The sequence below is a fragment of the Stegostoma tigrinum genome, chromosome 14 (assembly GCF_030684315.1).
Source record: "Stegostoma tigrinum isolate sSteTig4 chromosome 14, sSteTig4.hap1, whole genome shotgun sequence".
Classification (NCBI taxonomy): domain Eukaryota; kingdom Metazoa; phylum Chordata; class Chondrichthyes; order Orectolobiformes; family Stegostomatidae; genus Stegostoma; species Stegostoma tigrinum.
In genome coordinates this window covers 9,815,775-9,843,534 of record NC_081367.1, presented here as the reverse complement: position 1 = coordinate 9,843,534, position 27,760 = coordinate 9,815,775, and the positions used below count along the sequence as shown (strand labels likewise).

Here is a 27,760-nt window from a genome sequence, read left to right as displayed (position 1 = left end):
TTTGTAATTCTAATAGGGTAAAAACTTAAATCAACCAAGCCAATACAGCAGCACAATGACAAAATGAAGCAGCAGGATGAGAATGAAGACAGGAAGGAGGGTAGGATCAATTCATTAAAGTACATCATCTGCAAGAAAGCTGCAAGCAACAATGAGGTTCTACATCATTACCAGGAAGAAAAACTAGGAAACAAATCAAGTCAGGAGCACTCACTCACTTTTTCAAGAAATCAACTATGAAAGGGACAATGCTGGAAACAAATTTTCAACCAAACTTTTTTCTTTATTCTTTCACAGAATGTAGATTCTGCTGACAAACTCAGCATGTATTGCCCTCTATGCTTGACCTGACTGGCTTCCAATCATTTCAGAGGGCAGATTCACAGCCAACCATGTTGCTCAAAGTCTGCAGTCACATTTGACTGCAGATATGGTTGGCAGATTTTGCCCGAAAGGACATATGTGAACCAGATGGGCTTTTATACCAATCAATGATGGTTTTATGGTCATTGTAACCAAAATGAATTTTCAATTTCAAATCTGATTAACTTAAATCCCAGTGTAGGACCTGAATTCTTTGCCCGAGACCAACAGCCTAAGTGGCACTAACATTACACCTGCCTTACAGATTCACTGTAGAGAACTGTAACAATGTGCAAGCACGAAGAGTTCTGGTTCCTTCTCATCTCCTCTAGTTGGCAATAATCTCGCAAGGGAGAAAATAAAAATAAAACATGCATAACCAGTGAAGCCCCTCAATGTCCAGCAGACCATGTCATTTTTAATATGACTTACATGACTGTTGCCAATTGGGCACATTCAATTCATTCTGATTTTGAAATGTGAAATGAGGCCACGCAGTGACGCATCAAGTTACAGCATGAATTTTACGCACACGAAAGGACAGTTCATCACTTCTTAGGAAAATATTTTGCAACAAGTCCCGCTGATAAGTCTCTGAAAGGAGTGTCTGAGTCCGACTTCATCTTGGGAATCTGGCAGAGAGTGCGAAGGCTGCGAGAACGTAACAACAAATTCTGTCCAAGGCCCACACAGCTAGAGGTCAACCAATAGAGAGCCATAGACTGGAATAAAAGACAAAAAAATTACTGAGCAAGTGAAGGAGGCATTTCAAGATGGCAAAACACAAATGTTGAAGTTTCATGGAAAAAGCATTATTAAGGCTACTAATAAACAGCAGTTCTTGGTTTGAGGTGGGTGGGGAGGCTTCCAACAATTTTCTGAAAGTGATTTTTCTTGGGCCCAGAGTCCACAGCAGGTTTCCAAACTGGGATCTGGGATCACAGTGGGGTCCATATTGGAGGTTCAACCAACTTATGACAGACGTGCTCCTGCTCCATCACCACCCTGCTCTCTCATTTTCACTCAGGGATGGTAACAATTTTCAAGTTTCAAAATGGCATCATACTAGGAACAAGATTGTTAAGCACAGGTCTAGATGATCCCAGAAAGGTATAATTGTTTGCAAACAGCCCAAATAGTTTTCAGAACAGAGTAACAGGCAGGATGAAGTCAGCTAGGTTTCCTGGCAATCAACATGCTAAGAATGTTTGTGATAGAGAGCTGTACAGGCAAATATTCAGCCAACTTGTCCACAGTCATGTATGAAAACTGACTACCTCTGAGACAAGGATATTTGGTGCCCAAACAATCTTACCTCAGTAGGGAATTGAGGCTTTTTTAATATGGCACTGTAAAATATTGGTAAGAAAATGTATAAACAACATGTAGATGAGGAATCTTTGGCCATAAATATTTCAGAAGATAATTTATCGAGTCTTATCCTCAAATATTATTCTCCCATCATAATGATTACAACCTTTTATTTCCAAAATTCAAAAGTAGAAAACCAGGGTTTGAGGTCCTACACTTGCCACGTTCAGGAATATTGAGGAATATTATTATACATTATAATATTCAACAATGGCAAGTAATTGGGAGTGGGTTATGAATGGTTCACATGGAAAAAAAAGTGACGTAAATTGATGAACTGAATCCTTGTCTTTGCACTATAACATTGTTCATTTCTCCTGCCTTTTGTCTGATAGTTGCTGATTGGTCAACAAGTGAACGCAGATTAGTTGAGGCATTGGCATGGAGAATGCACCAGTTAATGACGACTGGTGGTTAACCTCCAAACCTAATCGGAGGTAGACTGGATACTTTTCAAACCAAAGCGATGGCCTGCGGTTTGTTCACAAATTTGTGTGAAGTACATTAAGAAATTATCTGTTTAGGGTAGTCATTATCCCATAGGACAGTTTTAATGAGCCTGGTTCAAAATCAAGCTTACGTGGTGATCAAATGGTTCAGACTCTACTTACGGGTCCACTGCCAAAACATCAGCACCCTTCTTTCATACAGAAAAACATGCTTTCCTTTGTTTTTTTTGTGAATTGCTGCAATGATTTGCCTTTTTCTTTCCAGCAATACATAGTTCACATAAGATAAAATACCTAACTTCCACTGTCACAGGGCCAGCAAATACTTACTGAGGGCACCGTTGCAGCAATCGGAACCATTAGCACTGAGATTCCACGGATCAGGTAAGTGGCGTATTTCTGAAATTTCGACAATTCGATTCTCCGGAGAGCAAAAATCTACATTTGAGTAATAGCAACAATAACATCTTTATAGGTAATGGAGTCAAAATAAGGCCAATCACTAAAGTTACAGAAGTGAGATTTAATTTCGCTACCTAGTCACTTAGACTTCCCAATTTTGAAGTAATGTCTGATTACAGACAGTAAAATACTAAGAACATTGCAACAATAAAGCAGATTGTCAGGGATATATGGCCAAACTAATAGAAATAACTCTGGAGGCCATTATGTTATGATCTGAAAATTCATTTAATTTCACAAGTCAACAGAAAAACAAATCTGGAACCCTCTATCCACAATGTTCTGAAATTAGACAAATCCTCTACAATCTGGCATTGCCATTAGCAATATCAACAGAAAATCAATCTGATCCAGGATTTAAAAGATCTATTTCTGTACATTCAGATAACAAGCTCAGAACAATATTCTATTGATCGAAGCCTTTCGGCCCATAATATCTGTGCCAGCACTTTGAAAGAGCTTCCAATTAGTTCTGCTCCACTGCTCTTCCCCCATCAGCCCTGCAAACATTTCCTTTAAGTATATATTCAATTCCCTTTGTAAGTTATGAGTGCATTTGTTTCCATCTTCTACAGTGTCAACAGGCAGCTAGTGAATTACATGTCAGTTGAAGGTGTACCTCAGGTAGGACATGTGGCAAAGTCTATAGATTCAGCACAATTATGAAAACACAGTCAATAAAAGAACTACTACAAAGCAAAAGCAAAATGCCATGTGGGGCAGAGAGTCCATAACGTGCATTATTTATGCAAGGTCACTCACTGATCGAATCACAGTCTTTAGTCATGACCAGCGGGAAAACTACCTAATTATATCTATTCAAGCTCGGAATAATTAGGAACAATATGCAGTCAACCTTTTCAAGCAAAATATTCCAAGTCATAAACTGTTGTATGAGAAGAATTCTTATGTTCTCTTTAGTTCAACTGTCAATTATCTAAATCGTCATCTCAATTCTGATACTTAGGCCAGTGGACAACGGTTTCCCATTTACTCAACAAATAGTCTGGAATTATTTTTGACTTCGTGATTGGAAGATAGATACTGAGGCTTAATTCAAATAAATCAAACCAATCAATCAATCTATACAAGTAGCCAAAACAAGATCTTTAACTTAATTTATTCAATAAGAATATCATCTGTTTGTCGGCATCCAGGAGTGCAGGTAGATGTGAAGACACACCATCACTATAAAGGCTGCACTTCTTACAGATTAAAACAATCACTCACTTCCTCTATTATTTCCACAATTAGGCACAAGGGACCACGGTTTGCAGAAGTTATTTCTTTCAAATACTGCACAACACAGGAAAAATTCAAATTACACTAATTTTTTTTGCACAAAACAAGTAAAAGCTCTGAATATTTGCAATGTTGCTCCTCTGCCAACTGAGTGGATGTCAATGGTAGTAACAGATTTACATAAAACACTGAAGACTATTTACCAGAACATGTAGCACTTAATTCACAGCTCTTTTGGCTATAGGACGTTGACAGTCAAGATGACGCACAGTTCTTTCTCTTTTCTCTTGCTCCCAGCCAAAGTACTATTTAGAAGCCTTTTTAAAAAAGAACTACTCCTTCAGTTTCTTGTTCTTAGACAGAGTGCTTGACATCCGCTTGGCAAATATCATGACCAATAAAAGATCGCACATCTTAAAAGAACCATTGACTTGGATTCATGTCCCATCATTCAATGGTGCAATATTCCCGAGAGTTCAAAGCATAACACTGCTGTGGGTTACAAGTTAATGAACCACAATTTGCTGTTCTCTAGCACATAATAATTGACCTTCACTCCTCCTTTGTAAATTGGTCATAAAAAAAGTTACTGTTACGTAAAACAGGTAATCAAGTAACCAAAAATACTTCCTTTCACAAACAGCCAGAAAGTTTCAAAATGATCTCCTTACCTCAACTATTAAAAGATTTACAAGTCCTAATGAGATGGGCAAAATCCAGGTGGAATCTGGCAAAGTAAGGTCAGGAAACCAAAGTACTCCTCCTATTGCTAGGTCCTGAACAGCAGAGGCTACAGCAGAAATGGAATTAATTAATTATTGTGACAACCCATTTATTTTCATCATAATTGCTCACCCACCAAGTCACAACGCCTCAGTCACTACCCTGAGCAGTGCTCCAATTGCTATCTTTGCACTAATGCAATCTCTATCAGCTCCCTAAGTTACCACAAGATCAAAGAAGCAAGGAAAATTATGATTACAGAAATAACATACTGAGGAACTAAGCAGACAGGTGAACTCACTTGTACCTGGCTTACTCTATTTACTTCACTTTCCCTCCAGTCTGCTCCTCTCAGCACTCCCCCACCGTCCCAAACAATCCCATCGCTCCAGGCTGCCTCTCTGACATCACCCTTCCTCTCTGGCACCCCCCCGCCCCCCCGCCCTTGGCCTGTTTCCCTACTGCCCATCCCAACTGTGCTATGCTTCAGTCTCCCCTTCTGTGCTGCCTCTCTTGCCCCCCATTCCCGCATTCCCTTTCCATAGTCCTCCAACCTCCCCAAACTTTCCTTATGACCCTGAGACATTCCCTTCCACACTCTCCTCTCTGCATTCTCTCTACGCTTCCTCCTTTCCACCTTCCTTTTTGCACTGCCTCTCTTCCACGCTTTCCTCCAGGTTCCACCATTCCTCTTGGACCCTCTACACTACTATTCCTTCGAGTGTCTTTCCCCTCCCTCCCAATGGACCCTCTTCTCCTGCAGCAAGTTCTCCATATGCATTATCAAATCATCTGACAATAAAAAAGTGGTGTTGCAGGCAGACAGGGTGAAGGTTTTTGGCACACTTGCCTTCATTGGTCAGAACACTGAGTATAAGTGTTGAGATGTCATGTTGCAGCGGTACAGGACATTGGCGAGGCCACTTTTCGAATACTGCATGCAATTCTGGTCGTCCTTCTATAGGAAGGATGTTGTTAAACTTGAAAGGGCACAGAAAGCATTTACAAGGATGTTGCTGGGACCATAGGGTTTATATTATAGCGAGAGGCTGAATAGGCTGCGGTTTGTCCAGCAGAGCGTTGGAGGCTGGGGGTAACCTTATGGAAGTTTATAAAGTAACGAGGCTGAAAAGCTAAGGTCTTCGTCCTACAGTAGGGGAGTCCAAAACTAAGGGCATAGATTTAAGGTGAGAGGGAAAAGATTTAGGAAGAACCTGATGGGTAACTTTTTCACGCAGAGGGTGGTGCATGTATGGAACAAGCTGCCGAAGGAAGTCATGGTGGCTGGTATGATTACGACATATAAAATGCATCTGATGGGTATATGAATAGGAAGGATTAGGAAGGATATGGGTCAAATGTTGTCATATGGGACTAGATGAGATTGGGTCGTCAGGTTGGCATGGATAAGTTGGACTGAAGGGTGTATTTCCCCGCTGTACAACCCTATGGCTCTATAATAAGAGGCAAAATATAATTTACATTAGTTAATATGCATTGCAGCTGCATATTAACTAAACGGGTTTTGTGAAAAAGACCATTTAATAAATTAAGAGTCATATTCAACTCAAACTGTCTACTCATTCTCTCTCTACAAATGTTGCCTGTTTTAATTATTATAGCATTTCACTTCTATTTAATAATTTATCACCATTTAAAGATATTGGTTTCTGTTTCAATTCTTCCACACCTTTCCCCACATTATAATCAAGCTGCTACCTCTTTGCCCACTTCTTTATAATCCCTTGGCAGAGTTTTGCCTCTGCACAGTTTATCTTCCCACGTTCTTTTGCATCACCGGCATACTTGGTTACATTAATCTGACTATCCTCATCTTAACTGTTAATATATGTTGGGAAAACCAGAGGCCGCAGATCTTTGTGACATTTCACCAGCAGCAGTGCTATCTATTCAACTTGTAAATTATTATAGTTTATTTTTACTTTCTCTTTCTTGTCCTTTAACTAATGCACAATCCATGTTACTATAGTTTCACCAACCTCACGAGTAGTTATCTTTCAGGCAACGCCACTTTGAAAACTCAAATTTGCACTGACTGATTAACTGTTTCTGTTCACAAGTAGTTACCTCAAAACTATTTTTAATATGAATAAATTCAGATACAATAAAAAGGGTGTTTGTTCACAATTATGTTTCATCTTCAAAAATCACTTGTAGCTCATTTTCCCGTGAAGACAGAAGAGCAAGTCACCTCACATGCAAGATTTCAATGGTCAATATAAACATGAAAAGTTGTTAATAAAATGTGAGGCTGGATGAACACCGCAGGCCAAGTAGCATCTCAGGAGCACAAAAGCTGACGTTTCGGGCCTAGACCCTTTATCAGAGAGGGGGATGGGGAGAGGGAACTGGAATAAATAGGGAGAGAGGGGGAGGCGGACCGAAGATGGAGAGAAAAGAAGATAGGTAGAGAGGAGAGTATAGGTGGGGAGGTAGGGAGGGGATAGGTCAGTCCGGGGAAGACGGACAGGTCAAGGAGGTGGGGTGAGGTTAGTAGGTAGATAGGGGTGCGGCTTGGGGTGGGAGGAAGGGATGGGTGAGAGGAAGAACCGGTTAGGGAGGCAGAGACAGGTTGGACTGGTTATGGGATGCAGTGGTTGGGAGGGGGGGGGGAAGAGCTGGGCTGGTTGTGTGGTGCTGTGGGGGGAGGGGACGAACTGGGCTGGTTTAGGGATGCAGTAGGGGAAGGGGTGTTTTTGAAACTGGTGAAGTCCACATTGATACCATTAGGCTGCAGGGTTCCCAGGCGGAATAGGAGTTGCTGTTCCTGCAACCTTCGGGTGGCATCATTGTGGCACTGCAGGAGGCCCATGACGGACATGTCATCTAGAGAATGGGAGGGGGAGTGGAAATGGTTTGCGACTGGGAGGTGCACTTGTTTATTGCGAACTGAGCGGAGGTGTTCTGCAAAGCGGTCTCCAAGCCTCCGCTTGGTTTCCCCAATGTAGAGGTAGCCACACCGGGTACAGTGGATGCAGTATACCACATTGGCAGATGTGCAGGTGAACCTCTGCTTAATGTGGAATGTCATCTTGGGGCCTGGGATGGGGGTGAGGGAGGAGGTGTGGGGGCAAGTGTAGCATTTCCTGCGGTTGCAGGGGAAGGTGCCGGGTGTGGTGGGGTTGGAGGGTAGTGTGGAGTGAACAAGGGAGTCACGGAGAGAGTGGTCTCTCCGGAAAGCAGACAGGGGTGGGGATGGAAAAATGTCTTGGGTGGTGGGGTCGGATTGTAAATGGCGGAAGTGTCTGAGGATGGTGCGTTGTATCTGGAGATTGGTAGGGTGGTGTGTGAGAACGAGGGGGATCCTCTTAGGGCGGTTGTGGGGGGGGCGGGGTGTGAGGGATGTGTTGCGGGAAATACGGGAGACGCGGTCAAGGGCGTTCTCGATCACTGTGGGGGGAAAGTTGCAATCCTTGAAGAACTTGGACATCTGGGATGTGCGGGAGTGGAATGTCTTATCGTGGGAGCAGATGTGGCGGAGACGGAGGAATTGGGAATAGGGGATGGAATTTTTGCAGGATGTTGGGTGGGAGGAGGTGTATTCTACCCGGCACCTTCCCCTGCAACCGCAGGAAATGCTACACTTGCCCCCACACCTCCTCCCTCACCCCCATCCCAGGCCCCAAGATGACATTCCACATTAAGCAGAGGTTCACCTGCACATCTGCCAATGTGCTATACTGCATCCACCGTACCCGGTGTGGCTTCCTCTACATTGGGGAAACCAAGCGGAGGCTTGGAGACCACTTTGCAGAACACCTCCGCTCAGTTCGCAACAAACAAGTGCACCTCCCAGTCGCAAACCATTTCCACTCCCCCTCCCATTCTCTAGATGACATGTCCATCATGGGCCTCCTGCAGTGCCACAATGATGCCACCCGAAGGTTGCAGGAACAGCAACTCATATTCCGCCTGGGAACCCTGCAGCCTAATGGTATCAATGTGGACTTCACCAGTTTCAAAATCTCCCCTTCCCCTACTGCATCCCTAAACCAGCCCAGTTCGTCCCCTCCCCCCACAGCACCACACAACCAGCCCAGCTCTTCCCCCCCAACCACTGCATCCCAAAACCAGTCCAACCTGTCTCTGCCTCCCTAACCGGTTCTTCCTCTCACCCATCCCTTCCTCCCACCCCAAGCTGCACCCCCATCTACCTACTAACCTCATCCCACCTCCTTGACCTGTCCGTCTTCCCCGGACTGACCTATCCCCTCCCTACCTATACTCTCCTCTCTACCTATCTTCTTTTCTCTCCATCTTCGGTCCGCCTCCCCCTCTCTCCCTATTTATTCCAGTTCCCTCTCCCCATCCCCCTCTCTGATGAAGGGTCTAGGCCCGAAACGTCAGCTTTTGTGCTCCTGAGATGCTGCTTGGCCTGCTGTGTTCATCCAGCCTCACATTTTATTATCTTGGAATTCTCCAGCATCTGTAGTTCCCATTATCTATGAAAAGTTGTTATTGGACTCCAGATCATGATATGGCTTAATCAAATATTGAAGTGATTCAAGGTCAGTTGGTGGACATAAGTAGTAAGAAGGGAGCCAAGAGAAAACCGAGCTTATACCTGTGACAATTAGAAATAATGATCAACCTTAAAATCAATTTCAGACTTTAGCTGTGTGCTATCATCTTAAGAATCTATGAGATTCTAGTGTCATCATTTCTATTTAATTTTAAAGAGCTGAAGCATCCTTCACCCAATGACATTCTCCTGTACTTTGAGGCAGCTGGGAACTGGATTGAATAAACTGAATAAACCAAAGCACAGGTGCAAATGTCAAATACCTGCTGCAGTATCAGAAGCTGCAAGGCTCAAATTCCGCAAGGCGACAGATATGAGAATCCACAACGGCAACTGGATCCAGATCAGTAGACTGGCTTTGAAAGGATGACAGTTGTCACGTACATACAGCTCAGAGATAATCCTGTGAAGATTCTTCCTGAAGCGAAAACTGACTCCAGAGAGACAAAAACAACAGAGTAAACCATTACAAATGAATAAACATCTACTTAAATCTGTGCGCTTGCCGGTTTTATCTCAAGCGTAGCACAGGTGACTTACTATTTCTAGATTATTTTACAATCACAATTCCACGAAAATTAGATCTAAATTTTATTTTAAATAATCAAAGAGTCACACTTTACCAGCATACATCAGTCATGTAAATTTTAGAATGGCACAACGGCTCAGTGGTTAGCACCGCAGCCTCACAGCATGAAAGACGTGGGTTCAATTCTACCCTCAGGCGACCATCTGTGTGGAGTTTGCACATTCTCCCCACGTGTGAGAGGGTTTCCTTTGGGTGCTAGGGTTTCCTCCCACACTCCAATATGTGCAGGCGAGGTTGATTGGCCAGGTTAAATTGCCCATAGTGTTCAGGAATGTGTCAATTAGGTGGATTTTAGGGGGATGCTCTGACAGTCACTGTGGATTTGTTGGGCCGAAGGGCCTGTTTCCACACTGGAGGGATTCTATGACTCAGCCATTGGGTTAGAGGAAGTTAAACTCATGACACCAAGCATGCAAACCAGCTCTTCTTACAACGTGTGAACTAGACTATTTATTCAGGTGATTTTTAACATTTCTGTTGATAAACTTTACTTATTCTTTAAATCAAACCTATTAGATTAACTGGCAGTGTTATTGTGGTCATGCTGCAATACCATTACACTGTTGACCACACCATCCTCTTCCAGTGCATGTCCATTGTCTAACTCCAAGAGACTGCTCTTCCAATGCTCAATTCCTCCTCAAGAACAACTGAAGATCAAAAGAACTGGGAAATAACTAACTATCTGTCCTTGCACTGGATTTTAATCTACAGAAATTGTTTTCCCAGTCATATTTGCGTTAAACCATCATCACCCATCTGCCTTATTTGTAAATGAGAGAGAGTGTTAGCGAGTGCGAGTTTGGTTCAAAAAGGGTACAGCTTAAGTTGTACAGTAGTACTTTCATAAGCCTTTTCTCTTTCACTTGTTAACCAAAATGTTTACAATTAATTGAGTTATTTTCCTGTTAATGATGAAACTGGGTGTGAAAGACTTCTGTCCTCAATATCAATCCATCAGGCAAACTGATCATCTCGGTGGTTTAATTGGATTAATCACACATATGTCACGGCTTCTAGACTAGTGGGGCTCAGTCAGTGCTGCAGTGTTTCCAATTGAGTCATGGCAGATTTGCCTTTGAAAGTTCTTTCCAACAAGAGATGCTGTGATAGGGAATCAGAATTTCAGATTAACTGTAGCCCCATTTTAAGGCTGTAATACTGAATTCTGCATTTTACATCATAACAGAATGTGCAACCTTTTCAAGCTGTGCCAATCCAGACAGGCTTTCAGCATTTTCACAACGTATTTATCTCTGAAAATGTTTAATCCAGGTTTTCCCTCACATAAGATCACTTGACCTTAAAAAAAAATTCTACAGGTCATTTGAGCACATTACAATCCAGAACCCCTTCGTCTGCACTAATCCTGTTCAACACACAATTCTCATTTGTTCCTCTTAAGCAAAAATGTATAACATCCTGTCTGTTTTTATGTCAACCCTATGAACATTTGAGATTTGAGATGCATTTGAGTCCTGAGTGGCCACCAGACTCAAAACATTAACTTTATTTCTTTCCACAGATTCTGCCGGATATGCTGAGTTTCTCCCATATTCTGTGTTTAAATGCCTTGTCCTTTTGACACGGAGTTTGTTCTGAGCTACGTAACTTGTCATGCTTTTGAAAGAAAATAAATACACATACCGAGCCACCTTTTCAGTCCATCCAACTTGCTTTGCACGCACAGATACTTCATAACGCAGTCGCTTGGCTAATTCTGCAATCTCTGGCTGTAAATTTTCAACCTAGCTAATGAGAAAGAAATCCTGTTTAGAAATCACATTGAAAAGACACTTTCCTTTGCTATTAATAGGATCACCATTCTACTTCATATCTTTAACACAAATTTATTTCCCCATTTTACAGATGCAGCTCAAGTAGTACTTTGACTTATTTCCAAATAACAGCTCTCACTATGATTGTTCTGAGGTCTATGACAACTGGCTTTCATGTTCTTAAGCTCCGGGGGACTGCAGCATAAGCTGCAGCTTCAGATCAATGCCACACCTACCAGAATATTCACCGAGCACAGCATCAGAACTAACTGTCACAGCTCCACAGTTTAACCTATCTATAAAGACTCAATAAAATAAAAACTGGAAGTCTGGAGTAAAAACAGAAAATAATGAAAATATTCAGGAGGTCAAGCAGCATCTCTGCCAAGGAAAATACAGTTATTATTTCAGGTCATGACTTTCATTTTAGTTTGACTTGTTCCATCAACTCTTTCGATGTTTAACATCTGTCCTCTGCCACATTACAGACCTTCCCTTTTCTTCTTTTTCACTCAAATATTTGACCTACATCAAATTAACAAATCCAACTTTTGATGTTTCTGATAAAAGGTTTGTCTCTTTACAGATGCTGCCAAACCTGAATATTTCCAACTCTTAGAACATAGAACATAGAACATAGAACAGTACAGCACAGAACAGGCCCTTCAGCCCACAATGTTGTGCCGACCATTGATCCTCATGTATGCACCCTCAAATTTCTGTGACCATATACATGTCCAGCAGTCTCTTAAATGACCCCAATGACCTTGCTTCCACAACTGCTGCTGGCAACGCATTCCATGCTCTCACAACTCTCTGCGTAAAGAACCTGCCTCTGACATCCCCTCTATACTTTCCACCAACCAGCTTAAAACTATGACCCCTCGTGCTAGCCATTTCTGCCCTGGGAAATAGTCTATGTTGGGAAGTTTTTCAATGGAGTACAGGAGGCTGAGGGGTGACCTTATAGAGCTTTAAAAAATCATGAAGGGTACAGATAAGGTGAATGAGTCATAGAGATGTCCAGCATGGAAACAAACCCTTTGGTCTATCTTGTCTATGCTGATAAGATATCCTAAAGTAATCTAGCCCCATTTGGAGTCATACAGCACAGAAACAGACCCTTCAGCTCAACCAGTCATGACTACCATTTTTCCAAACTAAACTGGTCTCACCTGCTTCGTCCTGGCCCTATATCCTTCTAAACCCTTCCTATTCACATACCCATCCAGATGCTTTTTAAATGTTGTAACTGTACCAGCCTCCACCACTTTGTCTGGCAGCTCATTCCATACATGCACCACCCTCTGTGAAACCTTAACCTCACCTTCAACCTATGTCCTTGAGTTTTGGAATGCCCTACCTTGGGGGAAAGATATCGACTTTTTTACCCTATCCACGCCCCTCATGATTTTATAAACCTCTATAAGGTCACCCCCTCAGCTTCCAACATTCCAGGGAAAATAACCCCAGCCCATTCAGCCTCTCCTTATAGCTCAAACCCTCCAGCCCTGGCAACATCCTTGGATATCTATTCTGAACAAGTTCCACAACATCTTTCCAATAGCAGGTGCCTTTTCCCTAGGGAGGGGAATTTCAAGACTCTGGAGACATATTTTAAGGGGAAAGATTTAAGAAAAAAAGCATGGGGGGCAATTTATTTGCCCAGAGTGGGTGGTGTGTAGCATGAACAACCTTCCTAATTTATTACACAGACTCACTACTTAGGTTTACTTAAAGGATCAAACAAGGCAAGTTATATCAATTATGGTCATAGTATAGAACTAGACAGAAAATTGACATATCATAATTAAATTAGTTTAATTATAAATCAGATACATTAATATTAATCCATGTAGATTTTAGTGCATTAATATCATGGGGCTTTGCATAGCCTCCCTTGACTAAAGAAATACATCATGGGATTTGAACAGAATCGAGGTAACACACTTAGAGGACAAATTCCCGAGCCTCTTTTTAGTACACTTCTATTTCACAGAGCCAGATTGAGAGGACTTGTAATCTTCAAAGTCGAACAACACAAGTTAACGTTCTCTGAGCTTGTTAAATCCTCTCAAACAACAAAGGTTAGGAGGCAATTCCTGGGAGAAAGAAAGATAATAGCTGTTCTCCGCAGGCTTTGTTTCAATTTAGTGTCTCAGAAGAGAAACAACTGGATTTAGCAAATCATAATCTATGCATTAGAGATACCTTTGTAACAATGTGTATTTAAGTTTGTATCTGTATAATCCTGTAGAATTTTGTTAATCAAGATTATATTCAATAAATGTATACAAGTAACTCAGTGGTACCTTACTCTTCATACACATTACAATAATTTGTTCATTTTAATATTGTGACCTTCTGTATTAGTTTCATATGGTTTAAATTTAAGCAATTCTTCCATGATATTCTTTGTCATTCCGCAATTACAGAGCGAAAAATAGAACTGAGCTGTTGGCCTCTGAAATAAGCAATGATTGATAACAGGGTTTGATTTAATGTGGGGTTTCTATCAGTTAAAATTGAAATGTTGAGCCCAAGGATAGCAATCATGGGGGCCTTAGAGAATATATCTCCCTATCCTGAAGAAACAGGGAAAGAAGATATCATAAAATATCCTCTTATCTAGTCATAAAAGTAAAACCAACAGACCATAATAAACAGGATGGGCAGATGGATATTTGACACCGTAAGGAACTAGTCAGGAGATAATGGGAGCTGACATCACTTAATGTACATCACAACAAACAGTCAATTAGAGACTGATCACGCACACCTTAAATGAGCTTCACCTCATCTCGGAAAATCAGAATGCAATGACATAATTTATCATGCTGCAGGTTGTGAGTTAGACTGGGTTAATAAGCAGCACCTTTCAGTTACTAAGCTATACACGATGTTTGAGACTAAAGTTAGAACAGCCTGCCGTTTATGGAAATAGAAGACCCCAGAGGTGTGGGAGAGACACCAGAGATCAAGTGTCAACTCTGTGCCCTAAGCTGTATTGGAAAGCAAAACTGTAGTACAAACAGAAAATTGCTGGTCTGCTTTGATAAGTAGTACTTTATAACTTTGGTAAGGTTTCCTGAGTTACCTCACCAGGCTGTCATCTGTCACCTTAATGGTTAAAGTCTCAAGTGAGCAAATAAATATTGGGATTTGAATTTAAATTCTAACCAAATGTGCAATAGCAAGAGCATTTCAAGCAATGTTCTTTCTTCTTGGCACCTAAATGTTTCCTCTAGAATTCCCAGTTGCCTACATTTCACAAGCCCCACTTTCCTCCAAATTGTCTCTTTGTAAGAGCATTCTCAGTCACACTGTCAGCTGCCATGGAAATGTTGATGACACTAGGTCTCCTTTTCCACTATCTCCCTTGACCAACCCATAACCTCTAAGTTGTGGGATTGCTTGCCTGACAGTGTTGGATGTTGAAGATGACCGACTGACAAATTTAGCATAGTTATTCAATTATTTCCCATTACAGGAACAGATAAATCCAAAATAGTGCTGGTCCTAGGTAGCTGAAAGCATAGCCACTGATAGCAGGATGGAGGATGGATTTGGGGAAACTGGCTGCAAAGCTAAAGTTTACTCAGATTAGAAGTAACTCGAACAGGAAGTGAATGAGAATTTTAAATTGAAGGTACCTCTTGGGTACTAGGAGTCACTGAGTCAGTGGAATGGGAAAACAAAAATCTTGGGCAAGGCAGGCTATGGACAAACAGAACTTTGGATGAGCTGAAATCTATATAATGTAGAAGGTTATCCAACAGACTGATGAAACAACAGATCGGAGAATGGCAAAAGCATGAATAAGAGTAACAGCAGATGGCTGAGGCTAGTCTGGAGATAAGAGAGGTTATTGAGATAGCAGGTAGTGTGTGATGGAAAGCCTTGGGGACTGCAACTCATTTTGGAACCAAATAGCATGCAGCCACTACACTCAGTCTGGTTCAGCCAGAGGAAATGAGTAGCACTTATGGAATTTATGGCACCGTCCGAGCAAGGGCCTCAGGTTTCTCAACGTTTAACAGGGGGTAAGATAAGACATCCGAGTCTGGAATGAGACAACTGAACCCCAAAGGTTTTTACTTATCACGAACATTCCTCTTCAGGTTAGCTGGTTCATAGTATATCAATTTCAAGCACTGTTTGGTTTAAACTCCCAAATGATGCATCAGTGTAACCCAAAACCATCACACACCTACATAAGAATAAGGAAATTGAGCAACTCCTCAGATAGTGAAGGAGTCCATTTCCACATATAGCAAAGACCTAAACAGTGGAGCTTGATGAGTGACAAGTGACATTTGTACCAAATCACTAAGGACCATCTCCAACTGGAGAGAATCCAACTTGCTCTCCTTGTTAGTCATAGAAAAGTAGGGGAAACGGCAGCCATCAGCCCCTCAGGCCCCCCACCCCCCGTCATTTTAGACCATGGTGATCATTTTTCTCAACATCATCCCCATTTCCCTTGATGTCATTGGTATCTACTAATCTATCAATCTCTGTACTGAATTTATTCAATGACTGAACTTGCATAGCTGTCCAGGGTATAGGGTTTAAAAGACTCAACAACCTTCAAGTAAACACAATACTACTTACCTCAGTCCTAATCAGCTTGCCCCTTAATCAGAGACTCATTTCTAAAACCAAGGAACAATCAGCCAGGGGAAAACTGCCTTTTTATATCCATTTTGTTGAGCTCTAAGAATTTTTTAAGTTTCACAGAGGTCACCTCTCATTCTTCCAAATGCCTGAATGCAACTCTGGTCATCTCAACCTCATCTCATCTCATCTCAAAAATTGACTGGTGGACCTCCACTGCACTGACCAAAATTGCACACACTATTGCAAGTACAGTTTCACTAAGTTTCAAAGTGGTTGTTGCAAGACATTTTTATTTTGGTACTCAAACCTTCTTCCAATAAGCCCAAAGGCAAATACCATTACCATTCTAATTGCTTGCTGCATCCATATATTAGCTTTCAGTGACTTATGAAGAAAGCACCTAGGTCTCTTTCAGCGCCAACGCTTCCCAATCTCTTACTGTTTAAGTATGTAATCCACATCATATTTCATTTATCAGGTACATGTCTGCACATTCAGCTTGCCCAAATCCCCTTTAAACCCCTTTATATCCTCTATAAAAAGCTCATTCCGACCTAGTTTTGTATCAGCCATGAACTTGTAAAAATTACATTTGGATCTCACATACAAATCATTAATATGGATTATGAGCAACTGAGGCTCCAGCACTGGCCCATGTGGAACACCACTAGTTACAGCTTGCCAAACTGACAATTTTTGATTATTGTCTCATGGGATGTCAGTGTCACTGACTAACCAGCATTTATTACAATCCCTAGTGACAATGGCCCATTTATATTTGCTCTCTGATTTCTGTTTGTTAACCAATCCTCAATCCATACTAATTTATGACCTGCTATCCCATGTGCTGGAATTTTACTTACTAAATACTGTGCTGGTACATATTGAAAGCTTTCTGAAAATATAAATTACACCACATCCATTAGGTACCCCCTATCTGCTATACTAGTAACATACTCAAGAATCCACAAACAGGTTTGCCAAAAATGACTTTCATCAATACATTCTGCCTCTGCCATATCATATTATTTTTGAAGTGTCCAGTTATCACATCCTTTATAATCAAGTAGTATTTTCCATACTGTCAATGCCAGATTAGTCTGTAATTCCCCCGTTTCTTTCCCTCCCTATTTTGTTAAGCAGTGGGTTACATTTACATCCTCCTAATTTGCAGGCACAATCTCAGAATCTATGGAATTTTGAAAAATAATTACCAATGCATCTACCGTTTTCTTTTTTTAGCTACATCGTTGAACACTCTGAAATACAAGATAATTGGCTCCCAGGCATTTTCCCAACTTTACCAATCCTAATTGGTGGCCTGTAAACAATTCTTACCATTCTGTGACGCCCCTTGCAGTTTCTTAACTGCATCTGAACAAATTCTATATCTTGTTCTTTGGATCCAATATAGTCTCTCACTAATACTCCTGATTAATCCATTGATATTAGTTCAATTTCTATTCCCTTTCTGCCTGTCCTTTCTAACTGTCAAATATCCTTAAATAGTTAGTTCCTAAGCTTTTGTCACCCTGCAGTCATATCTGCATAACAGCAATTGTATCATGCCCATTTAATTCTATTGTACCATCAGTTAACCTTCCTTATTGCGAAAGCCATGTGTACTCAGGTAGAGTGCCTTTAATTCTGCTTTAACTTTACCCTGTAATTTGATTACCTGTCATTGACATTAGTTCCTGCTGTCTTTCATTTTGTCCACAATTTTTCTACTTCTCACAACAAACTTTATTTCCATCCAAAATACAAACAGAAGATGCTGGAGGAAGTCAGTAGATCCAGCTGCATTTGTTGAGACAAAGTATTTTTTAAATTCATTCATAGGAATGTGGACACCACTGGCCAGGCTAGGATTTATTGCCCTAAATTACATTGAGGCCAGTTAAGAGCTGTGGATCTGGATCACACGTGGGCCAAACCAGGTAAAGACAGCAGATTTCCCTTAAGTATATTAGTGAATCAGATGGGCTTTTTCAGACAACTGACAATGACTTTGTGGTCATGAATTATTAATTCCAGATTTTTATTGAATTCAGATCCCACTATTAGGTGTTGGCCTAAGGGTATTATCTCCCCGGTTGGACAGTGAACTATGTGGGAATTAGAGTGTCGAGCAGGACGGCTACTGGATCACCAAGTGGGAAGGCGACCAGAGCAGCAAGTGAGATGTGGAATGGAGTGCTGACTGGTACAGCAACCACAGTGGCGAGTCAACTGGAGTGGGTACTGCAGCACCAAGCAGAGCAGCAACTAAAGTAGGCAGCAACACACCAAATCCCAGCATGCTGCTAGCCTTACTTGACTAATGTCTGGTTCTGGGCAAAGTGGTCACCAACTTGCAGTTCAAAGGCACAGCATTGACAGTGGCAGCCCAGAAATCTTATCTGGGTGTTGGCAGGAAATACAACAATTCTATGGCAAATGGTTCACCTCCTTACTCAGTAAAATCTCCATCATTTACAGGGAACAAGTCAGGCATGTGATACAATACATGCCATTTGCCTGGATGAGTGCAGCTACAACAACACTCAAGCTCACATCATCCAGGACAAGACAGTCAATCCTGCCACTACTAATGTAGTGATTCTCACATATTAAATATGCAGCAAATTGTTAATGTTTCTTTGATAATACCTTTCAAACCATGGTATCAGCACATTGACAACGGTTTGACTTGTGGACCAACTGCTACTTGAAGGCTCCTTCCTAGTCACATATAATTCTGAGAAAACAGGATACTACCATTCTTTCGACATCACAGCTAAAAGTCTGAGAACACTTGCCCCATCAGCACTGAGTGTACCTACACCTCACAGACTGTGGCAGCTCAAGAAGGATGGCCAACCACCTCAATGCCACGATCAGGAATAATTGTTAATTCTGCGAGTGAGACAGAACAATTCTTTTTAAAATTACAATAGGGACAGTTGGTTAACACTGGATGATAGCTAGTAGAGATTATTAAATCCACAAGGTTGATTAACATCAGGGAAATACATAATACTGGAATGGGAGAATTTCTAGAAGTAGCTTTAGCAGCTCTGCATTTGGGGGAAAAAAAAATCAAGCAGTTCCCATTGCTGGTTGCAATTAGTCTACACTAATGGAAAGTAGAGTTCAGATTAGGAGAGATTCAGGTGATGCACAGATCAATAGTCTTTTGATATCATTGTCGCAATTTAATATTAACAGTTGTTTTATAACAACATGCAGGTGAGTTGCCTCATCTGCAAGGTGGTTACACGGAAAATGCTGGCTTGCACTGCACTCATAATTTAAATGGTTAGTAAGTCATACACAGTGCATGCCAGAACTTTAGACAACACCTAATAACAGTGACAGGATATTACAACATCTTGCTGGAATGGTAATATGAGTTCTGAGGAAGGGTCACCGGACCAGAAGCGTTAACTCTGATTTTTTTCTTCACAGGCGCTGCCAGAACTGATGAGCTTTTCCAGCAACTTTTGTTTTTCTTCCTGATTTGGAGCATCCGCAGTTATGTTGGTTTTTATTTGTTAAAAAATCATTCTTGATGAGTATGGTGACTTTATGAAACATACTCTGACAATAGTTAGTGCCTTCCTGAGATAGATTGTAAGGCAAGAAAACTGGGGATTTTAATTTATGATTGGATGCATTCTGAAACACAAGGTTAAAGTTAAATTAGCAGTATTTATTTACTGATCCACTGGATCTCTGTAAACAATCATCCAGTGTCAAGTACAGTATTAGATCACAAGTCAAATCAAGGTCAGTAGTTTTTGAAGTTACCATTGATGCCTGACTGACTAAAAAGAAATGAAGTTTCCCACTCACCTTGGCAATAACGTACATCTGGTAAATAGCTAGTGGGAATGTCACAGTGGCTCGCAATGCCAGAGTGGTACAAATTATGTTTGCCCACCATGGTAGTCCTGTGACCTGCTGCACATTAGTCAGGAGGTCCTGCGTTAGTTGAACAGGCACCGAGTCTGCAACGCTTTCATACCAGCCAGGATGAGGAGTTGAAACTGCTGACGCAGACACAGACACACATGAAGATAATGACAGTGTCCTTCGGTGAGAAACAATGTGGCTTTGAAACACTCCATTACCCTCAAATGCTACTGACAATGAGGACAATTGCCTGTTACAGCCTATATTTTTGTCTTTTTCAATGATACGATGAACAGCTGAATAAGATAACCATCGAGTTCTCTCCCATGGGCATCGCTTCCACGCACAAGCACCATCATGTGTCAATGCCAATGTTTTCACCAGTTTTGAGGACCGGTACCACAACATTTTGCAGAATCTGCAAGGACAGAACTAAAAAAAGTTAGCTTTTTTTTGAAGGAGGCTCATACTTCAATCACACACTCAGCAGCTTGGTTAGGCAACTATGTGAAGACCAGGATACATGAACATCAACTAGCCACAAAACGACATGACCCACTATCACTCGTATCCTCACAAACAGATGAGGAAGGACACCACTTTGATTGGGACAACACATCCATCCTAGGACAAGCCAAACAGAGACACGCACGAGAATTCCTAGAAGCATGGCATTCTAACCGGAACTCCATCAACAAACACATTGATTTGGAGCCAATCAACCATCCCCTGAGAAAAAGAACAGGAAATGACATCACCAATGCAGGAAATGACACCACCAACCCAAGGAAACCTAACCAGATAAATAGAAAGCAGGACATAACACCAGCGCTTTGTCGGAGGCTCACTGATGATGTTACCTAGAATGGTGATGAAACGTCTGAAAACTAACCTTCCAGCTCAGCGAGCAATCTCACATCCAGAACATCAACCCGAGCTACAAATCTTCTCAAAACTCACATGCATTTCTAACTTATACCAATCAATGATGGATGGGATTTCATGCCAATCCCTGTGGTGGTTTTGGTGGGGCAGAGGTGCATTTAATCAAGTGGGAGGCTAGTGGGATCCTGTCACCCTATCTCTGTGCCTATTAAGTCTGAAGCAGGGAGACTTGTGGATAGGCTTCCAGCAGTACTAATTGATACCTTTAAATCAACAATTCATGCAGGATTCCCAATATCTCCATTAAATACTGCCCAGAATGTCCTCAATTCATTTATACAATGACATTCACGTAAAACATTTTAAAACACATCACACAAAAACATAATCAGTGACAAAATGTGACACCAAGCCAAAGATGACAAATGAGAACAGGCAAAAAAAACCTTGGTCAGATACACTTTGAGAAACATCCTAAAAGGAAAGGCATTAAAATGTACATCTGGAAAATAAGTCATAACATAGTTTAGAACCTCCCATTACAATTTCCTACCAAGTACTTCTAGATCAATTACCATAAAGTTTCCTCTTCATCGGGGTCTCCAACCCTTTCACGTGAAGGTCCACATTTCAAAATTTTTCTCAATCATGGGGCCAGTGAACAAATGCCAAAAAGGTGAGAGATCAGAATGCGTCTATTATCAAAACAACAAAAATGGTCAACTTCAAATGAGATTATTGAATTAATAACTTATCTTTACATTATATTAATCACTAATTTAGTGAATTATATGACATTGTAGCTGCTATATCTAGGTGATAGAAGAATCTTAAATGCCCTGACACTGTTAAAACAATTGCCCATTCCACATCTGAATGACTATTCACTTAGAAATGCCTACACAACCCAGCATGGTGGCTTTCTCTGCATTTTTGTTTTTGTAATTAATGTGATTAGTGAGTCATTAGCTAGGTTATCATCTATATCTCATCCCTAATTGCACTTTGGAAGGTAACTGTGAACCGTTTTCTTGAAATAACACAAACAGACAGTGCTGTTAGAAAGTTCTGTGATTTTTGATCTTGTGAGTGAAGGAAAGAGCATAAAGTTCCAAGTCAGGATAATGTGCAGCATGGAGGGGAACGTGCAAGTGGTGGAGCTCCTGTAGAACTGCTGTCCTTGTCCTTCTAGATGGGAAAAGTTGTGAGCTTGAAACATTCTATCTATGGAGCTTTGGTGAGCTGTTGCAGATCTTGTAAAAAGTATAAACTGCTACCACTATGTGCTAGTGGTGAAGGGAGCAAAACTGGAAGATGGTGGATTTGGTTCAATCACCCAGGACCTTTGCCCTGTATGATATCCAAATTATGTTTCTGGTTGGTACTTTGTAAATAGTAGAAAGGCTTTGAGGAGTCAGGTGCATTAATTGCTCAGTTTCCAGCCTTTGACCTGAACTTGTAACTGTCGTCGTTACATAGCTGGATCTGTTGTAGCATGTTGACAGCATTTTGTGATGGTTTTTTTGTTTTATTATGCATTCAAGGGAATATGGGCATCACTGACTAGACAGCATTTATTGACCATCTGTAATTGCCCTGGAGAAGGCAGTAGTGACCTAACTTCTTGATCCACTACAATCATGCGAGTAGGATAGTCACATTGATATTCAGCAGTTCCAGAATTTTGACAGTGATAGTGAGGAGCAATATAATTCGAAGTCAGAAGTGAAACTTGCAGTTCCTATGCATCTGCTGCCCTTGTCTAAATGGTAGAGAGAAATCACAGGTTTGGAAAATGCTGAAGGAACTTTAGCAAATGAGCTGTGCCATTGAATGTAAAAGGGTAATGTTTGATTTCAGATTTAAGACTAAGGGACACAATTCTAAGATGAGAGGAGAGAGATTTAAAAAAGATACGAGAGGCAATTTTTTTCTTTTACACAGGAGGATTGTTCACATATGGAATGAACATGCTGAGGAAGTGGAGGATGTGGGTACAACTGCAATGTTTAAAAGACATTTGGATAAGTACACAAATAGGAAAGGTTCGTGGGGATGCACGCCAAGAGCAGGCAGTTGGGGCTTGTTTAGTTTGAGATTATGGTCGGCACGGACTGGTGGGACCGAAGGGTCTGTTTCGTGCTGTATGGCTCTATGGTAATTTCCTGGCATTTGTAGGGTGGAAATGTTACTTGCACTTATCATCCCAAATCTAGATGTTGCCTCGCTCTTGTTGCATTTGGACATGTACCACTTCAATTTCTGAGGAGTTGTGAGTGATGCCGAACATTGCCACTTCCTGCCTTACAATGGAGGGAAGGCTGTTGACGAAGCAGCTGAAGCTGACTAGACACCACCCTGCGAAACCCCTATCAGATGTTGTCTTGATGTCAATGGCAATCATTTTCCCTTCCCCTCTTAAGTTCAACATTTTTTGTGCACATCTGCACCAAAGCTGTAATCACGTTAGGAACTGAGTGGGCCTGGTGGAACACAAACTAAGCATCAGTGAACAGGTTATTATTGAGCAAGTGCTGCTTGATAGCACTGTCAATAACAACTATTGTCACTTTACTGATGAACGAGAGTAGACTGAAAGGGCAGTAATTGACTGGTTTGGATTTATCCCGTTTTACATGGATAGGACATACTGAGCAATTGTCAATGTGGTAACCACACTGGAACCTCCTGGCAATTGTCTAGATTGCTCAGGAGCACAATTCTTCAGTACAATTCCCAGAATGTTGATGGGGTCAAAGACCTGTGTACTATCAATGCCTTCAAGAGTTTTATGATAGCATGTGGAATGAATCAAATGGGCAGAAGCTTGGTAACTGCAGTTGTCAGGAGGTGGCCAATATGGATCACCTGCCTTGGCACTTCTGCCTGAAGATGCAGGCAAACACATTAGTGTGCTGCGCTCTCCAATGACTGATAATGGGAATATTAATGGAAACCTCTCCTCTAGTAAGCTGTTTCACTGCCTGTCATCATTTATGACTGGATGTGGCATCCAGTGAACTGCCATTCAATGTGACATTGTTTAGTTCCATCTATTACTCACTGTTTGGCACGCACGTCATCCTGAGTAGTAACTGACTTCTCTTTTTAAAATACACCTAGTTTTAAGTCAAATGACATCAGGTTATAGTCGAATAGGTTTATTTGCAATCACAAGCTTTGGTGTACTGCTCCTTTGTCAGGTGAAATGCACCTCACTTGACAAAGGAGCAGTGCTGCAAAAGTTTGTGATTTCAAATAAACCTGTTGGACTAGAACCTGGTGTGGTGTGACTTCTGACTTTGTCCAGCCCCGTCCAAGACCAGCACCTCCACATCTTAAAGTATGCCCGATAATAGTCCTAGCTTGTCCTTCTGCACTCTTCATTACACCTGGGCTCATTCCCTTGTTTCTTAGCAATGGTAAGCTTTTGGGGTGGGGGAGGGGGTGCTGGTGGGTGGCCAAGAGTTTAGAAATTCGATTGAATACAATTCTGCTGCTGTTGATAGCAAACAGTGCCTCATGGTTAACCAGTTTTGAATTGCCAGATCTGTTCAAAATTTGTCCCATTTCGCAGCATTGTAGGGTCACACAACATGATGGAGGGTATTTTCACTTTGTGTGGTGCATACTCCGACTGATAACTGTCACATACAGATATCTGCTACAAATTGACTGCAAGAATAAAGTCAAGTGTATTTCTCACCCTAGCTGGCTCCCTTCCACCAGCCGTAGACCCAGTCTAGAGCTATCTCCTGGATTAGGCCAGTTTCACTGTTAGTGGTGCTACCAAGTCCCACCTGGTGATGAATACTGAAGCCCACCCTCGACAGTATATTGTATATGTACCACCATCAGTGTGTCCTACAAATGATGTTCAACATGGAAGAGAACTGATTCATAGCTGAGGCAGTTGGCTACTAGCAGGACTTGCAGTTGCCCACATCTGACCTGATGCGATGAGACTCAATAAGGTCCGAAGTCAACCTTGAGGATTCCCAGGACATATGTTTTAACACAAGTTAGTGTTTAGTATCACCTTCCCATAGCATGTGTCACTAGTTTCACACTATGAAGCTTTTCAACAGAGTACATGATTGTACCATACTGAGGTCAAAGATCTGACTGCAATCTAAAGAACAAACCTTTAGCAATCACCCAGTTATTTCCAAACCAGCATCAGTAAAGCTTTCAGAGATAGTAGGAACTGCAGATGCTGGAGAATCTGAGATAACAAGATGCAGAGCTGGATGGACACAGCAGGCCAAGCGGCATCAGAGGTGCAGGAAAGTTTCTGGCCCAGACTAGATTTCTGAAGAAGGGTCTAGGCCCGAAACGTCAGCTTTCCTGCACCTCTGATGCTGCTTGGCCTGCTGTGTACATCCAGCTCCTTACCTTGTTATCTCAGTAAAGCTTTACTCACTCTCCTATCTTGCTGCCATAGTTTGTACAAGAGAGCACTCATTGTTTATGAAAACAACTATTACATTATTCCACACATGTAGTCTGAAAGCAGTACAAGTGTAGTAAATTACTATTTCTATCTATGCAAGCACACTTCAACAGATTAATACACTTTACATTGAGTGATAAATATTTTCTACTTTCAGTTGAATCACACATACTAATCCCAAACATGGGCTATATAAAGTACCAGAGTAAAGAACTGCAAATGCTAGAAATCTGAAATAAACATGAAATTCAAACAGAAAGAGTTGGATACATCAGCCCAGGGAGCATATGCGGGAGATAAACAGAAGTCACTGGTCCAAGATATTTACTAATTCTGACGCAAGGTCACCGAGATCTATTACACTCAACACAGATTCTTCAAACCATTTCCCAATTTCATTTGGAGCTAAAGTAGCTCCTTTTGACACTCTTAAAAAGCAAATCCTGTCCAGCCTCATTGTGCTTCAGTGAGAATTCAGGATGACACAAAGCATAATAGACAGACCTCGTGATTATATCACTTCGTTATTTACGCTCCAGGTTGCAGCTTTCAAGGCAAACTTAGAATGAAATGGATAACCGCACTCACAAATGGGTATTAAATGTCAGCCCAAGCAGGAGAAGCACAACCTTTAAAATTTGATTGTTTAGGAGTGAAATCAGGAAGAATGGTTTCAGATAAAAGGTACTAAACTCAATTTTATAAAATAATGAAGACAGTAGATTAATGGAAATGGTCACAGCTGAGTTTGATGCAAAGGCAGATTAATAGAACTGAGGTGTATAGCATCTATGATTTAAATTATGGGCCAGCTCCTGTTCCCACATTAGAGATAGTGAGAACTGAAGATGCGAGAGTCAGAGATAAGTGTGGAGTTGGAGGAACACAGCAGGCCAGGCAGCACTAGATGAGCAGGAAAGTTGACACTGCGGATCGCGATCTTTCCCCAGCCCTATCCCTCCTATTTATTTCTGAGCTCCCTTCCCCCTCCCCATTTCTGAAGAGGGGTCCGGACCCGAAAAGTCAACTTTCCTGCTCCCCGGATGCTGCCTGGCCTGCTGTGTTCCTCCAGCCCTACACTGTGTTGCCTCCTATTCCCACAGTCACTGATCTGCTCTGGGATGCTGGGTAGATAACTACTGCAAACGTCAGGCCTCCTCACAAAAGAAGGTGCATGAATGCACGGGGAAACTGTGAAGCTCACGCAGAGACAGCGTGCCTTTGAATTTCTGGGTGAGAACTGCAGTAGGGGGCTGGCAGAGAGAATCCCACAAGGACCCTGACTGACCATAACCCAGGTTTCGTTGCAAGGTAGTAACGATGGGAGAGGGCCTCCTGGAATCAGACCGTTAAAACAGGCTTTCACAAACCACAACCAGCGCTACTCTCGTGGTCCCACCACGCCTCCCCAAATAAAACGCTGCCTTTCCTTTTCTTCTAAGACGCCCTGTGACAGAGACGCAATGATTCCACACCACAACGGGCCGAGGCCTTCCCGTCTCTCTCAGACTCACCTCCAGCAGCTCCGGGGAAACCTGCACCGCTCCTTCGTGCCGTCGTCACCGGAACGCACTGCGTCGTGACGTCAATGCGTCAGCTCTGACGGGAGACGAACGGGTCAATGGAGAGAGAGGTAATGGGAACTGCAGATGCTGAAGAATTCCAAGATAATAAAATGTGAGGCTGGATGAACACAGCAGGCCAAGCAGCATCTCAGGAGCACAAAAGCTGACGTTTCGGGCCTAGACCCTTCATCAGAGAGGGGGATGGGGGGAGGGAACTGGAATAAATAGGGAGAGAGGGGGAGGCGGACCGAAGATGGAGAGTACAAGAGAGTTGCAATGGGAGAGAGATTCCCTGAGGTTGGTCCGGAGGGAGGAGGGTAACTTCTTCAGGTTAGGCATCCCTGGAAGAGGCTTCGCAGTGAGGTTAAAATAGTATCAGAGATAATGGGAACTGCAGATGCTGGAGATTCCAAGATAATAAAATGTGAGGCTGGATGAACACAGCAGGCCAAGCAGCAATGGAGAGCGAGGATAACGAAATGTGAGGCTGGATGAACACAGCAGGCCAAGCAGCATCTCAGGAGCACAAAAGCTGACGTTTCGGGCCTAGACCGAGAGGGGGATGGGGAGAGGGAACTGGAATAAATAGGGAGAGAGGGGGAGGCGGACCGAAGATGGAGAAAAGAAGATAGGTGGAGAGAGTGTAGGTGGGGAGGTAGGGAGGGGATAGGTCAGTCCAGGGAAGACGGACAGGTCAAGGAGGTGGGATGAGGTTAGTAGGTAGCTGGGGGTGCGGCTTGGCGTGGGAGGAAGGGATGGGTGAGAGGAAGAACAGGTTAGGGAGGCAGAGACAGGTTGGACTGGTTTTGGGATGCAGTGG

At 42.1% G+C, this 27,760-nt stretch overlaps 2 protein-coding genes across 9 annotated transcripts in view; one reads left to right on the top strand and one right to left on the bottom strand.

Moving 5' to 3' along the window:
- Nucleotides 1–755: 755 nt before the first annotated feature.
- On the bottom strand, nucleotides 756–26,972 carry LOC125457704 (cytochrome c oxidase assembly protein COX18, mitochondrial). Of its 8 annotated transcripts, none has more exons than XM_059650972.1 (8): nucleotides 26,890–26,972; nucleotides 21,498–21,617; nucleotides 19,978–20,469; nucleotides 11,390–11,490; nucleotides 9,417–9,583; nucleotides 4,559–4,677; nucleotides 2,514–2,621; nucleotides 756–1,085 (listed from the first exon to the last, which is right to left on the bottom strand). In XM_059650972.1, exons 2-8 carry the CDS (start codon nucleotides 21,498–21,500, stop codon nucleotides 912–914), a joined length of 1,164 nt encoding a protein of 387 aa, XP_059506955.1. In that variant the 5' UTR covers nucleotides 21,501–21,617; nucleotides 26,890–26,972; the 3' UTR covers nucleotides 756–911. The 8 variants fall into 8 exon arrangements, with proteins under 8 accessions (XP_059506955.1, XP_059506956.1, XP_059506959.1 ...); XM_059650973.1 differs by having other exon boundaries at nucleotides 19,978–20,455; XM_059650976.1 differs by lacking the exon at nucleotides 19,978–20,469 and having other exon boundaries at nucleotides 9,417–9,587; nucleotides 11,390–11,494.
- agxta (alanine--glyoxylate and serine--pyruvate aminotransferase a) overlaps nucleotides 26,898–27,760 on the top strand; it is a 38,358-nt gene continuing 37,495 nt past the window's right edge. The window contains exon 1 of the mRNA XM_048542909.2: nucleotides 26,898–27,008. Coding sequence (XP_048398866.1) covers nucleotides 26,997–27,008 — 12 coding nt within the window. The 5' untranslated portion in view covers nucleotides 26,898–26,996. The remainder of the gene's footprint in view (nucleotides 27,009–27,760) is intronic.

Excerpts from the sequence above, each read along its gene's own strand:
- LOC125457704 (XM_059650972.1), bottom strand. Across the intron at positions 4,678-9,416 it reads AGCTTCTGATACTGCAGCAG|CCTCTGCTGTTCAGGACCTA; the intron begins GTATTTGACATT and ends TTTCTGCTGTAG. Across the intron at positions 2,622-4,558 it reads TAAATCTTTTAATAGTTGAG|ATTTTTGCTCTCCGGAGAAT; the intron begins GTAAGGAGATCA and ends ACTCAAATGTAG.